Raw genomic sequence first — 15,505 nt, 5'->3', positions numbered from 1 at the left:
TTTATAGCAGCTTTGGTTAAAAACACACACCGATCAGACAGAAGTTTTTGGAGTAAAGATCAGAATACCGTTATAATTTATTTTTATTATTACCATCTCGTTTCTGACACACTGTGCAGCTGACAGTAAAATGTGAGGACTTCATTTAATGCACGATTATTTGGTTGGGATTCAACAACTACAGCTCCCATGAGGCTTTGCTTTGCTTGGCTGTCGGTGGCTTTCGGGATCTAACCGCCCAGTTCGTGGATTAACGCCCGATCAGTCCTGATTGACATCCGCACCGTCCAATCAACGACGGCGGAGACACTGCCGGCCAACCCCGTGCGGCCGGGGGCGGGGCCGCAGCGGAGGGGGCAGGGCGCGAGGTATCATGGAGGATCAGTAGGCAGACTGCGGCCAGTAGAGGAGGGCAGCTAGCGCTCTGATCCCCGGGACTTTCTCAACTGTTTACCGCCTGCTTCTCCACCACCACACCGGCTGCTTCACCATGGACATGAAGAAGAGGATCACCTTAGAGCTGCGGAACCGGAGCCCGGCAGAGGTGAGCGACTTACACTTTAATAACATTAATTGTTGTCCGAAATAGTCCGGGGGGTGATGAGCGTCCGGAGCCCGGGCTGCGTCTCACATGGAGCCCGCTCACCCGCATCACCGTGTCGGATATTTGTCCCCAGAACCGTAAATACCGATTAACGGCTGCCCTGGCGAATAAGCACCCGACCCCGGTTGGATGTGAAGCATCTTTCAGTTCGCTCCGTCCGCCCGCCCCCCTTCTGTTCTCCGGCGAAATCCAGTCTCTCATCGAGGTTTAAAATCTGTCTAAAAATGCTCCAGCTAGCAGCCGGTTTACCGGTTCGAGTCCCACCGGGACGGTTAACGTACACTGACCGATCACCGAAACACCGTCACGGACCAACGAGGCGAAGTTTAACTTTTAATCATCCATCGAGGGGCTTCGAGCAGCTCAGGTTTACCGGAGAGGACGACGTGCTAAAGCGGAACAACCGCAACCGAACCGCGAGGTGTTGGGTTCGGGTCAGAGCGGGTGTTTGACGGTGGGCACCGGGCAGTTTCGGGCTCACCGTCCCGGTTTAACGGTGTGTATCAACAACAACACATCGGCTGGAGCGTCGTCGTCCTCTGCGAGCGGACATTTTAAGTCTCCGGCGGCTCAAACTTCGACGGAAATGTCTCCTACCGGACATTTTACCGAGCTGTGCCTCGTTGCACGCACTCTAGAATCAATTTAAATCACATGTATTGTGTTTTTTTAGGCTTTTCTGGAGCTTTCGGTGCGACCCTGCTCGGTGGCGCACCGAGGTCGGTCACACACAGTCGAGCAGTAACGCGTTACCGATTTACCGTTACAGAAAGCGGATTAGCGCCGCGTCGACGGCACACACTAAGACCGATAAATATTTCGAAGCTTTCAGGGCAGAAACGGCCTGAAAAAGTCGGTGTGGTCCGTTACTGTAACGTGATTAGTGAGTAACGAGAAGTCGGGCTTTGGATAACGACTCAAGATGGCGTTACTCGGGCTTTAGAGTAGCGCAGATTAGACGGATTACTGCTGGTTCTGCTCGAACGGATCCACGCAGCTTTGTTTATTTACCCCGAACGTGTGTCTCCGTTAAACGTTACTACATGAAGACGGTTTAATCGGTGTTATTCAGGTTGTCCATTTTTATACACTCTTTGGTGTGTGTGTGTGTGTGTGTGTGTGTGTGTGTTATATAAGCCAGCAGCTCCAGTTAAATAACACTGACACTTAATCGAGCTGAGCAGATGAAGCGCTGCTGTCATGTTTTATGAATTGGGGGAAGCCGGCAGATGGTGGATGTGGACGCAGGAACCCCCACCTCCATCAGCACTGCGGGCAGATTACTGAGGGTTAAAGCCGCCTCTGTCACTCTGGAGGTAGAGGAGCTGCGGGCTGGAGCTCTGCTCGACTCTCTGCTCGTTATATAAGCAGGAAAAAGCCAAAGGAACTCTGGGAAATGAAAGCAGCCACCAGCTGATTTCTGACCACAACACTGTCAGTCCGTTTTTTTTGTGTTCAGCAGCAGGGAAAAATTTGAACACAAACAAGGCCTTGTCTTTGTTTTTAGTGTTTTCTACTGTGTGCAATTTAGTAAACAGACCAAAACATGGTTTAATTCGACATACTGTGAATATTGTTTTATTCGAAATACTGTGAATATTGTTAATTATTTACTCAATTTGGTCTATAAAATTTACTCAATTTCGTCTATAAAATGGTCTATAAAATGCCAATAAATGTTGAAACGTGACTACTTGTTTTGTCCATGCCTTAAAGATTCTCAGTTTACTGATATACAGGAGAACAAAAAATAAATAATTGTTAATATTTCAGAAGCTTGAATCAGAGAATTAATACCGGTTTTCTTAAAACAAAAACGAAAAACCCCAACTCAAACTGGTCGATGTATTATGAAAATAGTCTGGGATTTTTTTATTTTAATAACCAAAAACTAATTGATTCATGGATTATTCATGGCAGCTCTACTTCAGTCTTAATTATTTTAATGAACAATAATTCGAGTGGCACCATCTGGCCTCACTTTAGCTGTGTGTGAAAATAACTTAAGTGTATAGGAATCAATGCTGTTCTGATTATTTGTTTATTTGTTTCACCAGTATATTTAGGACAAAAGATAACAGTGTTGTTAAAAAAATAAGAGAAGAAATGTAGACTAAAATTTCTAAAATGAAAACATTTTGGTAATAAAAAAACACAAAATTAAATGAAGCTATTCATCAACTTTTATTTAGTCTCATTCTGATCCTCTATTTTCTTCTGCTTTTTCATTAGTTTTTTTCCCTTATTTTTCTCATTTTCTTCATTTTTCTTTATGTATGTTTTTCTTGGTTCATTTATTTATTAATTTAGTTTCCTAATTTATTTTTTCTATTTTTTATTTGTCTTTATTCAGTTTATCTTTTTTCTTTCTATTTCTTTTGTATTTGCCATTTATTATTTTTGTATTTTATTTTGTATTTCTTCATTTATTTACTTCCTGTTCTTTTGTTTGAATATATTTATTTTTAATTAATTAAATATATTTTCTATTTCAATTTAGTTTTTGTCTATATTAATTTATTGTTTGTTATAATTCTGAATCAAATTTTTTGTCTTTGAATCTATTTCTGTATTTCATTATTTATTATTTTCTCTTTTACTTTATTAATATTTTCCATCCTCTTATTTTTTAATTTCTTTACTATTATGTCTTCACAAATTACCTTTTTTATTTATTATCTCATTTATTTTGAATTTCTTCATTTATTCTATTTTTTTTTCCATTTCTATTTTTTTTCCCCCTCCATTTATTTATAAATTTATGCGTATATGTGAATTAGGTGGGCTGTCCTAACCTCAGTCCAGGTCAGCCAGTAATAAACAGACAGAAAAACATGAATATAATCATAAACGCATACACTAATAAATATTTGTAGATGTTCATGTCTGGAAAATGCTGAACTAATTCCAAGTGATTCATTCAATTAATTATTACTTAGTTAATTATTAATTAAATTATTTTTTCATTTAATCCATGTAATTTTTCCTGCTCCGCAGGTTTTGCAACAAACTTGAATCAACAGAACGAGCAGTCAGAACACAAAACAGACCTGCCCTCTGTTCTGTGTCCTTTTTAAATAAGTCTCTGCTTTTAGATCTGAACATCGATTAAATGAACTGACCTCATCCCTCCTCTCTGCTTCAGCTTATGTGATTTTAATATTTAATATTTGACTGTGAATTATTGATACATACAGCTGAGAGCTTCTGACATATATATGGTGCAAATATCAGTAAATTCAAGCCCTTAATAAATAATTTTTGGTCCTATTGTCTCGAATTTGATCGTGTTATTCTGTGTGGTGTTAAAACAAAAGATGATCATTCTGTCTGTCTGCAACCAATGATTGCTTTCTTTATTGATTAATCAGCCGTTTCATTGTTTATCTGGTAAAACATCAGCAAATAATATAAAATGACTCCTGAGGTCAATGTGACGTCTGATGATAGATTTGTGTTCGAGCAAAGCTGCAGCCAACAGTCAGTCAGCTGGAGGACAAAACAATCAGCAGTAATCAATAAGTTCTTTTACTGTTTTATGATGTATTTGTATCTAGGAATCAGAGTTGTGTTTATGGAATATGGATTTTTGACTGAGGAGGAGCAGCAGAGTCTTTTTAAGAAAAAGATTTTTATTGCAACACCATCAGACTGAAGTTCTGGTTCAAAGTATTTTCTCCCATCATGCCTTTCAGATAGCAGAGCTAGTGGTGGACAACAGTCGCTCTGCAGACGGGGAGGTCGAAGGTCTGACGGACGAGTTCACGGAGCTGGAGTTCCTCAGTATGGTCAACGTGGGTCTGAGCTCGCTGGCTAAGCTGCCCTCACTTCCCAAACTACGCAAGGTGAGCAGTCCTCAGCTGACGGCTGTTACAGAGCTGCAGGTGTGTGCAGACCAGCTGCTCCAACATCTGGAGGAAGTTCATAATAATTGTAGGATGATCACATGTACATTCTCCTTTTGGGAAGAAAACTAAAACTTCTGTCCTAAAATCTTTAACTGTAGTATATATGCTCATATAGCTTCTGAAAAAGTCAAAATTCTTACCATTTCTCATGTCACTTCATCATTTCACACATTTCTTTCTCCTGATTAAAGTTTTAAAGCAAACTGGACCTCTGAGCTCTGAACATGGTTCATGTAGAGTTTGTTTTAGACGTGTGAAATGTTCTCGCTTCATGTAACTCCTGATAAGAAAATACAGAATTTACCATAATTACATCGGACAGTTCTGGTGTTTGTTATGCGGAGATACAGATTTGAACAAACTGGTTCACTTCAGGATTGTGATTGTGAATTGATTTGCAAATGCAAAAGTAGGTTTTGTCATTTTTGGAAATGACACTGACAGCAGTGCAGCACCTGGACAGGTGAATGAATGTAGGCAGCATTGTGTCTGCAAGACACCTGTTGGTCCAGCAGGTGGCACCTTTGTGCTGTGGCTCAGACTCAGAACAGGTAAGAAGTGAACTCAAGTGACAGAGAAGTTAGTCCTGGTTAAAACGTCGGCTGTATGAAGGTTATAGTGTTGTGGATTCTGAAGACTGTAACCAATCAATACATATTATCAATCGTAGTCAACCAGTACGAGGTTCTTATCTCATAAAATTCAACAGCTTGATATTAATAAATCACAAAATTGCAGAATGTAACTGAACATTTACACTATTATGTCTACTTTGATCATTAACTGATCATTACAGCAACCTTTAAGGGGATTTATTGTAGGACCGTTGCATAAGACTGTACCTCTGACTGTCTCTTCTGGCAGGACTGTTCTCATTCCTCGTTTCCTGACCACACTTTAGTCTGTTGCCTTTCCTGGCTGTTCTTCTTCCTAGTATCCAGCCTGTTCTCCTTGCTATTTTCCCTCCTGTCAGTTTTTTTTCTTGCCTGCTGTACTGACTGTTCTCCTGGCTGTTCTACTGGCTATTTTCCATCCTGACTGTTCTCCTGGCTGTTCACCCTCCATGCTGTTCTTCTGACTGTTTGTCCTCCTGGCTCTTTTTCTGACTTCTCTTCTGCCTGTTTTCCTGATTTGATTTGACTGTCACCCCGATGGTCTTCCTGACTGTTCTTACAGTTGTTTGCCCTTTGGACTGTTCTTCTGCCTCTTCTACTTCTTGTTCTCTCTCATGACTATTCTCCTGACTGTTGTAGCTGTTCTTTAGACTGTTCTCCCGATTGTTCTCTTTACTGTCCCATGCTCTGACTGTCTTTCCAACTGTCCTCCTGGCTGTTTTCATGACTATCCGCCTGATAAATCTCTGTCCTGACGTTCTGGCTCTTCTGTTCTCCTGACTGTTCTCTCTCTGCTTCCTCAGCTGGAGCTCAGCGACAACAACCTGTCGGGTTCTCTGGAGACTCTGTCGGAGAAGTGTCCCAACCTGACCTACCTCAACCTGAGCGGGAACAAGATCAAAGAGCTGAGCACCGTGGAGGCTCTGGTCAGAACCTCACTCACCTCACAGTCTGTCCGCAGCTGCTAAAACGCTAACATGCTACATGCTAACATGCTATGTTTTCTGCTGCAGCAAAACCTGAAGAGCCTGCAGAGTCTGGACCTGTTCAACTGTGAGATCACGTCTCTGGAGGACTACAGGGAGAGCGTGTTCGAGCTGCTGCCTCAGGTCACCTACCTGGACGGCTTCGACCAGGAGGACAACGAGGCGCCAGACTCTGAGGCCGACGATGAAGGTGAGATTTGACTCAAACCTGAGGGAACGGTTCCTCCGTCCTCCAGCTGACAGCGTCTCTGTGTTTTCAGACGAGGACGGCGAGGACGGGGCGGGGCCGACCGGAGATTACGATGAAGACGATGATGAAGAGGAGGATGAGGACGGCTCAGAGGGAGGAGAGGTGGGGCTGAGCTTTCAGGTGAACCGGGGCGATCAGGTGGGCAACTCAGGCTTCAGCCTGCAGGTAGATTCCCATCATGCACCTGTGCTCAGCCAGGCAGAGAACCAGAACCAGACGACATGCTGCATCCGATCTCTTAGGGACCGAATTCTCCCACAATGCAACAGGAAACAGGAAAATGATTATTTGAAAATAAGTAATTAGACTTTTTAATGCCTCTAAACTTTAATTGATTTGTAATCTCCATGGTTACGATAGCAAACAGAAGCAGAGAGGAAGTCTTAATGAATCTTCTAAAAAGAATCAGATGGAGTGGAGTTCTCTGGCTGGTCTGAACTGAGCCGTCTGATGGGTTCACCTCAGGTGTGACTGTGGTCTTGATCAGGTTCAGCACCAGAATGGCCGCCTCTGACACAGGACGGAGGTTTTTTTATGCTCTGTAAAGGAGTTTTTACACTTGCTTCTCAGCCAATTCATCATTTTCTGCAATTGTATGGAAAATAAGTTCTAACTTTGTCTTAAGAACTCAAACAATAAAGAGCAGATGGTTAGTAAGTGACTGCAGCAGCACTTTCTTTATCTTCCTGTGCAGGACAATCATGAAATATAGATTTTTAATTTCAATGAAACTTTTCCAGTATAATTACAGGTTAAATAATAAATAAAAGTTATTTACAGGTGTTTAATTTAGAAGAAAATTATGCAGAAGATTTCCAGAAAGTTAGCTGCACCTTTAAAATACATCGTAGCTGCTGTTGAAGTTCAGCCTGTCAGAGTCGGTCTGATGGCGTCGGCCTGGTCACAGTGACGTAGAGCTTCATTAGTGTCGTCCATTTAGAAACAGCTTTTAGCTCACAGATGCTTTTATTTTGAAACTGAAGGTAAATTCCTCTTCTTCTCTTCTGTCTGCTTCATCTCAGGACGAGGACGAGGAAGACTATGCAGAGGAGGAGGAGGAAGGTGAGCACTTGTTTTGATGTTGCAGCTGAAAGTGACACCCAGCTGATTCGCTGCAGCGCTCTGATTGGTTGGTTGTTTCTCTGCAGAGGATGCGGCGGGCGTTCAGGGACAGAAGAGGAAGAGGGACGTGGACGACGAGGGCGAGGAAGACGACGACGACGAGGACGACTAGTCCTCCAGCCGAGCGTTGTCTGTGTGTCGTCCTGTCCCGTTTCTGTCCGTCTCAGTCCACCTCCGGACCCGACCTCCGCCAGACAGCAACCACGGCAACCACGGCGCTGCGACCCGAGATAGTTGGTTTCAGTTTGTAATAGAATCACGTGTTTATTTTTAGATGATATATGAGATTTACAGAGAAAGATTTTATCTGAACTCCTCACGTTTCCCTTTAAAACCTGGTTCAGGATCAAAGCTTGTGTCTGCCTCCTCTCCACATCCTGGACTCTGGTCCTCGTCTCAACGTCTCGCTGGACGGCTGAAGTCCGGCCGCAGTTTTCTGGTTCCTGACTGGATTTCGGTGTGATTTTGGCTCCTGCTTGTCCTCCCAGAAACGGGGAGATTTCTTTCACAGCTTCAGGGACAGCAGCTCTTCTCCTACTGGCACTAAAGGACCTTCTGATGTAGATTTGTGCTTAAGTCCAGTGCAGATTCGAGATCCGTTCGTCCCACAGATGCGCCTTTAAATCAGAGACGAAAAATGCTGATCGCTGCACATGATTTATTTTATTTAACATGATCACTGCACATGCACATAAAATTGCAAGTAGCTCATCAAATGGAAGAAAAACTAACTGTTTCCATGTGAATCGTGTCGTGCAGCCTCTTCACAGCAACATGGAAAAACTTAAACCCTATATGACAGCAGCAGCTACACTTTAGGAGCAACTTAACTCCTGCACTCAGGAATTAAATTGATATTCATTAAAAATCCAACAAAACTTCAAAACATATTGAAATCTTCCATGTTTCCTTGCAGCATGTAGCTAAAAATAGTTTGTACAGATGCTTTTTAAACAGCTGGCAGTGTCTGAATCATATGCTGGTGTTCAGAGACAGTGCATCACCTAGAAATTTCTCATTTTTACCCCTTCCACTCACCTCTTATTTTGGAGCAAAGAGGCCTAAACTAACAAACTTGATTTAAAAAGGCTGCAGCTTCTCAACCACTCACTGTTACGTGAAAACACGCCTGCAAATGTTTCTGGAGTGAAACCTGGAGGAGATGCAGGAACAGAGCACGAAACCTTTAAAGAAGCAGATTTTTGTCCACCTAAAGTAAAAACATATTTGTCCCTGTAAATAATTAATTTGCAACCCTGTAAATCATGTAAGAGCTGCTTGTAGAGCTGCAAGCCACAGCTAATGTAATATTACATCATCACCGACGTCTGTTTTTATCTGGTGCAGCCTGTAAGAAATCTTGTTTGAGGTTATTCTGATGATAATTAGATTTTAAAGCCTGATGCACTTTGTCTGAACATCTGTGTAGTTCAGCTGTGGAGTCGATTTAAAGCTAACAGAGACTCTTTGTCCTGCTCAGGCCGTTCACTTTAACCCTCTGAACTCCAAGCGGGTTCTGGGCGTTTTAAGCTCCTGTCACATTTTTACTCACTGTGGGCTCATTCATCAATACTGGAATATAACTGGAGACTTCACACACTGTAGATATTTTACTACTAAGATTTTTAATTTGTCTCCTCTCTGCTCTGTGTAAACACAGCCTGCAGTTCAGCTGAGGAAAATGAATTTTTGCCATGTGAAGCGGAGTCACTAATGGCTTCATGGTTGTGCCATGGAGTGCAGATATTTTTTAGGTTTTACAAACTGGTCTGAGAAAATTTATTTTTGACAAATTTTTAATTGGGATGTGTAAAGGGATTTTAATAAAATATTGGTAAAGTTTTCTGACTCAAAAGCACATCACAGATGAGTACTTCAAGGAATGTTGGAAAGTTGAAAATCCAACATTTTAGTTTTTACAGTTTATGGTAAATAAATTGTGTCATTTGGCAACTTTTTTTTTTTTTTTTTAAAGACAACGTTCTGTTAAACCCGCCGGCGGGTTTTGGGGTTCAGAGGTTTAAACAGCAGAGAGCTCTAATTACACGTTTCTAATAAAATGAAAACAAAAATGACAATCTACAAAGCTTCATCAGTCATATAGTCGGTGGGAGTGCCGCCTGGGACGACACGTGTCTCGTAGTCTGCACTGGGTTTTATTTATTTTCTTCCTGCAAGCTGGAACCATCAAAGTGTGCAGTCGTCCCCTGAACACGGAGCTTCACCTGCAGCAGAAACGTCTCCTCTGGATCTTCTTTTTCCCTCCAGCTTGTTACTGTTCGGCATCAGAGACGGTTCTGCAGGAAAAGGACGTGAACACGTTCTCAGGAGCCTCAGACAGGACAGACCATCCACACCGAATCTGATCCTCGACCTTCGAACAGAGCAGAGAACAAGAAGCCGCTTTGTCCTGCAGCCATATCAGAGTGAGCGGAGCGGAGAGGAGAGGAGAGCGCCCCCTTCAGGACCGCACAGCCAGTCAGGGATGTTCACTCGGCCCCGTCACAGTTAGAGATATGCAGACCTGCTGTAGCTCAGGTCCACATAGGAGATCCTAGTGATGATCATATTCCCAGTGTGTGTTTGATTTGTTGTAGGGGGGAGATAAGGGGGGCGGGTGGGAGGAATATTTAGTTCTGATGTGTTTTTTCTTTTTGTGTTACTGATCAGCAGCTGTTGATGTTTTTAGTTTGTTGTAAAACGGAGCGGCTCGTCCTCAAACTGCCCATCCCTGCGTGATGATCACACCGCCGCCGTGTCGAACTTCAGGCTCCGCCTCCACCAAAACCACACCAAGTTTGACCTGAACTTGCTAAAGGTGTTTCATGTGTGGTGCGTTCAGGCGTTCCCCATCACAATCAGAAAACAAACAAATATTAAGAAATGTCCCGAAACAGCTACGTTTAAATTGAGCCGGCTTTATTTATGCTTGTTGATGTTTAGTGACTTTTTTTTTCCAGCGTTTGTTGCTGCAGGTTTACTTCCTGATTCACCTGTGAGCCACAACACCTGAACTCAAACGCCTCAGACGGTCCCACCGTTTTGAGTGTTGAAGTAAACAGGTTGCTTTTCATGATGCTACCTTCTGCTTCCTATTTCCTCCTGGAAATCGTTCCCCCTCCGCCATCATGGAGGATTTTCCTGTGACTTTAATGCACCTTGAGGAGATGAGGAAGCTTCAGGAGGAGCTCAGAGATGACGCTCATTTCTCATTTGGCAGCTTCGGCTCGTCCGTCCTCACATCACTTCTTTACATCTCAGCTTTTCTTAGCATCGTGAAAAGCAGCCCCAGTGTTTGTCTTGGTAGGAGGCGGAGCCTGAAACAGGACACACCTGTCACATCTGATTCAGGTGTCGCTGCTCTCTGCAGCTTTTAACTCTACTTCCTCCAGCTGCGTTAACAAGGACCAAACCCGACCTGGCAGGAATGAAACGAATCATTCAGATATTTAATCCTTTACGAGCACAGACAGAATGATTATGAGTCCATCAGCAATCTGAAGATGCTTTTATCTGTTCGTTTGTGTCCTGAAGTGTTCTGTTTGGTCCTGATGAAGCAGCTAATCTGACTTTGAACTAACTGCTGTAAACTTTTAGCTTTTCTTGCATTTACACTCCTAGAAACAACACGTCTGTTTAAAAACACCTGCTCTAATCAAATACTGTTTTTATAAGATTCAGCAAATATCTCCTCATGGGCCACTAGCTGTTCCTTCTGTGCATGCTGAAAATAAAACCCAGTGTTCATACACAGCCTTGGCTCTGTTAATTAGAGACAAAGTGGGACAGATCCACCAAACGGCAGCGAGGCTCAGCTGTGAAAACGACACATGAAAAGTTTCCAATGTGTCGACAAGATTCTCAAAATGTCCTTGAAGCTGCGAGTTATTTATACGTAATCCGGCAATATCATGTTACCAACAGCTGCCAATCTTAACTCTCTGGTTAGTTGTCAGTTTAAGAAGTTTTTCTAAATTCAAGGTACCTTTTAGGAAATAAACTTAATTTAAATGTTTGAATAAGTAACCAGCTGACTCAAATACATTCGCTGGTTTGAAGTAACTCAAAAATCTGTTCAATAAACTGAATCCCACCACCATGAGTACAAAAATATTCACAAAGGCCAGCCTAGAAGAGACTAAATGATCAATTAGTTAATTTAAAAACTATTTGGCAGATGAATTGAGTTGTTTGTGGGTGACGGTTCATGAACCATGAATAATGATAGCTTAGAAGAACCTGGTGTGTGTTTAAACTGGTGTTGTTTTGGGGAGTGTAAAGGTCAAAGGTCACGTCTGTCGGACCTGCTGAGGTCAGGGTCGACTCCGGTTTTTAAGGCAATATTGTAAATAGACTCTGGGCTCAGCTTCAGGTTGGCTTTTATTTTTGAAAACATGTTTGTTTCCTGCAGCGAGGTGGTAGTTGACCCCGTCTCCGACCTCTGACCCGGCTCCTCCGTCAGCTGTTACTCCCCTCCGTCGTCCCGTCTGTGGGGAAAAACTGTGTTTGACTTTTTGTGGTGTAACAAAAAAACATGTCGAGGGTTTTGAATAAAAAATACAAAAGGAAAACTGCACTTTGATGATGATGTCGTCACTTCACCTTCATGTGTAACTCCGCAGACTCTCAGGATCTGTTTAACGCTTCATCTTTAGTTTTGCTGCCCTGAAACACAGTAACTCAAGTCTTGATTTCCCAGAATGCACTGCGTGTTGTCGTTGCAGTCAGAGAACAAGCCAAAGCTCCACTGACCCTCAAACTAAATTTATCTGAAACACAACTCTGAGCTGGACTGGACGCCTGTAAACCTGCAAGACGACGGTCAGGGTTCGACAGCGATCCCTTCACATCGTCTGACAGGAATCACCTGAACACTGGACCCGGAGACCTGTGTAAGTTTCTGTTTCAGCACCACATGATTACTGCCACCATTTATTGATTACTGCACAGGACTGGGGCCCTGACAAGTGTTTTTTAGATAATCTGTTCTGCTTCATACTTTATGTTTTGTTTTTAATCTCCAAGTGATGTTTTAAAAAATTCTAGAAATATGGACATGTGAGAGAAAAGTGAAATATATTCAATACTGAGACACATGCGACTGTGTTATTGTCAGCATTAAAGCCATTAATACAAGTAAATGAACCCCAAAAACTCTCACAACATAAAGAAATAGGAGGAAATAAAGTAGAATAGGTAAATGTTAGCAGAAAGGTCTAGTAAAAATGAAAATATTCATAAATAATCATTAAAATATGAAATATGAACTGAAAAAAAATGCTACTAAAACGTGAAAAAATATTAATTTGTAAAATGTAAGCAGAAAAAACAAGTGAAAAATATGTAAGTAAAAGCAAATAGATAACATATTTGCAGAAAAAACTAATGAGCAGTGAAAAAATGAGTAAAAAAAAATCTGACGTGCAAAAAAAGATAAGCAAAATAATGTAAATACAAGGAAATGGATTAAAAAATAAAAAAAGAAAAATTGTGAGCAAAAAAGGTGATAGTAGAAATAAGAATATACATAAATAAATTGTTAAAAATATACAACACATGAAACAATGCAAACATAAAATGTAAGCAGAAAAATATATATATTTAAATAAATTGTATAGAAATGTTTCAATCTATAAAAATATTATAAGAAAAATATATTAGGATAAAAGTATGATTAAAACAAACTAAATGAACACTAACTAAAGGAAAATCAAACCAGCAAGTCCGTTCAATTTGAAACCTTAAAACTCTGAATGCTGATGAAATGTTAGAGTTTAAGTTTGATTAAAGTTCTGACTGAGATTAAACTGAAAACAACAGACTTTGTAAGGTTACCCTGAAGGTAACATTAGTTCTAGTTCAGCCTGTAAACAAACAAACAAACGGTGTGAGGGCTCGATCAGCTGATTAACATGAATAAAACATAAAAGAGGAGCCAACAGATGAAAATGTAGAGAAAGAGAAAGAAGAGGGAGAAATGTTTGACATGTTTGTGGCTGAATATTGATGAGCTTTAGATGATGAACTGTGTGTTCAGTGTTCGTCCTGCAGGGGGAGCCGTCGTCATCTATTCTTCACTCTTCTTCTCTACATATTTAAATAATCTTACTAACAGGAGTTGCTCAGATTTGAATTAAAGGAAAGTTCCACTACTTTATTATTATTATTATTATTATTATTATTATTATTATTATTATTATTATTATTATTATTATTATTATTATTATTATTATTATTATTATTATTATTATTATTATATCTTCTTGTTCTTTGCGGTTCCTCTGTCCTGTCTTACCTCGTCGTCTCTTTGGCTGATTCCTCATATCTGTCTGTGATTGGCTGTTTCCTCGTCAGCATCATTTCAGATAACTGACTGATTGCTGAACTATCACCAACATCTGAACAGACAGAAGCACAGTTTCTTCTTCTGTCTTTATTTCAAAACCTACAGAAATCAAAGCCTGTCATGACTTTAGTTTCAGATTCACTGAGTTCACACTTTCTTGAAGGAAACTGTAGTAATGCCTGACATATAGTCTGAGGAAACTGTAGAAACTCCCATGATTAACTCTCTGTACTCCAACAAGGAATTTCTGGGTGTTTTTCTGTGCATTTTTACTGTGGGCTCATTTTTCTCTGCAATATAAAGTCTTGCATCTAGCAATTTAAAAACCCTGAAATCAGGCATTTTTCCAAGTGCACACAGGTGTAACCCCAACACTGGAAGGAACAATGGTGGCTCCACATGCTGAGAGATATTTTACTACTTATCTTTTCATTTTTCGTTTCCGTTTTTCTAATGCACAACCTGCAGTTCAGCCAAAAAAATCCCACAATTTTTGTCGCGCAACTGTTGATCAGAGTCAGTCATGACTTCACAGTTGCATTTTTTAAATCAAATCTTTAGCAAATGGTTTATTAGGATGATTTCTTTTAAATGAGACGTGTAAGATGAAGGATTTTGCTAAATTATCTGTTTAAACTTAGATTTTATGTATTTTCATGACGGAAAATTGGAAAACCAACAATTTTCAAAGTTTCTGACTCTGATAAATGGTGTAATGTTGCAGATTTAGATAAAAGATAGAAGGCCTTTCAAATCCACCAGCAGCTTTTGAGGTTCATCTGGTTCATCCTCGTTACTGTCCCATTAATAATAGCAGCTTTATATGACACTAAAAGGCAGCTTTAAGGACGTTTTTAGCATTTGTTATTTCTCTTAACACAGCTGAGTTTCTCTGTGCTTTTATTTGCAGCAGCAGGAGTCACAATGCATTAATAAATCTGCTCACTGCTGCATTAAAACCACTCATTCCATGTTTTAAGCTGATTACAGTTGAATAATGTATTCATAATGTATAATTTATGATGATAAATTAACAGTCTCAGTTCGCTTCTCTAGGAGACAAGTGAATAAGGAAAGGAGACGAGGAGAGTCACCCCTGACCTCTGACACTTCCTCCTCCTCTTGGTGACATTTAAACAGATCAAACTGCTAAACTGTCCTTTAATGGAGACAACAGCTGTGGCCTCCCCCTCTGTCTCCCCCTCTGTCTCCCCCTCTGAATCCCCCTCTGACTCCCCCTCTGACTCCCCCTCTGTCTCCCCCTCTGACTCCCCCTCTGACTCCCCCTCTGTCTCCCCCTCTGTCTCCCCCTCTGACTCCCCCTCTGAATCCCCCTCTGACTCCCCCTCTGACTCCCCCTCTGTCTCCCCCTCTGACTCCCCCTCTGAATCCCCCTCTGTCTCCCCCTCTGTCTCCCCCTCTGTCTCCCCCTCTGTCTCCCCCTCTGAATCCCCCTCTGACTCCCCCTCTGTCTCCCCCTCTGACTCCCCCTCTGTCTCCCCCTCTGACTCCCCCTCTGTCTCCCCCTCTGTCTCCCCCTCTGACTCCCCCTCTGAATCCCCCTCTGACTCCCCCTCTGTCTCCCCCTCTGACTCCCCCTCTGTCTCCCCCTCTGACTCCCCCTCTGTCTCCCCCTCTGTCTCCCCCTCTGTCTCCCCCTCTGAATCCCCCTCTG

At 41.7% G+C, this 15,505-nt stretch overlaps 1 protein-coding gene across 3 annotated transcripts; it reads left to right on the top strand.

Annotated features, from left to right (window-relative positions):
• Positions 1-380: 380 nt before the first annotated feature.
• Positions 381-12,060, top strand: anp32e (acidic (leucine-rich) nuclear phosphoprotein 32 family, member E). 3 transcript variants are annotated; one of them, XM_023260991.3, is made up of 7 exons: positions 381-544; positions 4,300-4,449; positions 5,930-6,052; positions 6,140-6,302; positions 6,373-6,482; positions 7,385-7,424; positions 7,511-12,060. In XM_023260991.3, the coding sequence occupies exons 1-7, from the start codon at positions 491-493 to the stop codon at positions 7,594-7,596; spliced, it is 726 nt and encodes a 241-aa protein (XP_023116759.1). In that variant the 5' UTR covers positions 381-490; the 3' UTR covers positions 7,597-12,060. The 3 variants fall into 3 exon arrangements, with proteins under 3 accessions (XP_023116759.1, XP_023116758.1, XP_023116760.1); XM_023260990.3 differs by having other exon boundaries at positions 6,373-6,500; XM_023260992.3 differs by having other exon boundaries at positions 382-544; positions 6,373-6,464.
• The last annotated feature ends 3,445 nt before the right edge of the window (positions 12,061-15,505 follow it).

This window comes from Amphiprion ocellaris, chromosome 15 (genome assembly GCF_022539595.1).
Source record: "Amphiprion ocellaris isolate individual 3 ecotype Okinawa chromosome 15, ASM2253959v1, whole genome shotgun sequence".
Classification (NCBI taxonomy): Eukaryota; Metazoa; Chordata; class Actinopteri; family Pomacentridae; genus Amphiprion; species Amphiprion ocellaris.
Note: the sequence above shows the minus strand (reverse complement) of the source record. Positions and strands in the feature narration are given on the sequence as shown.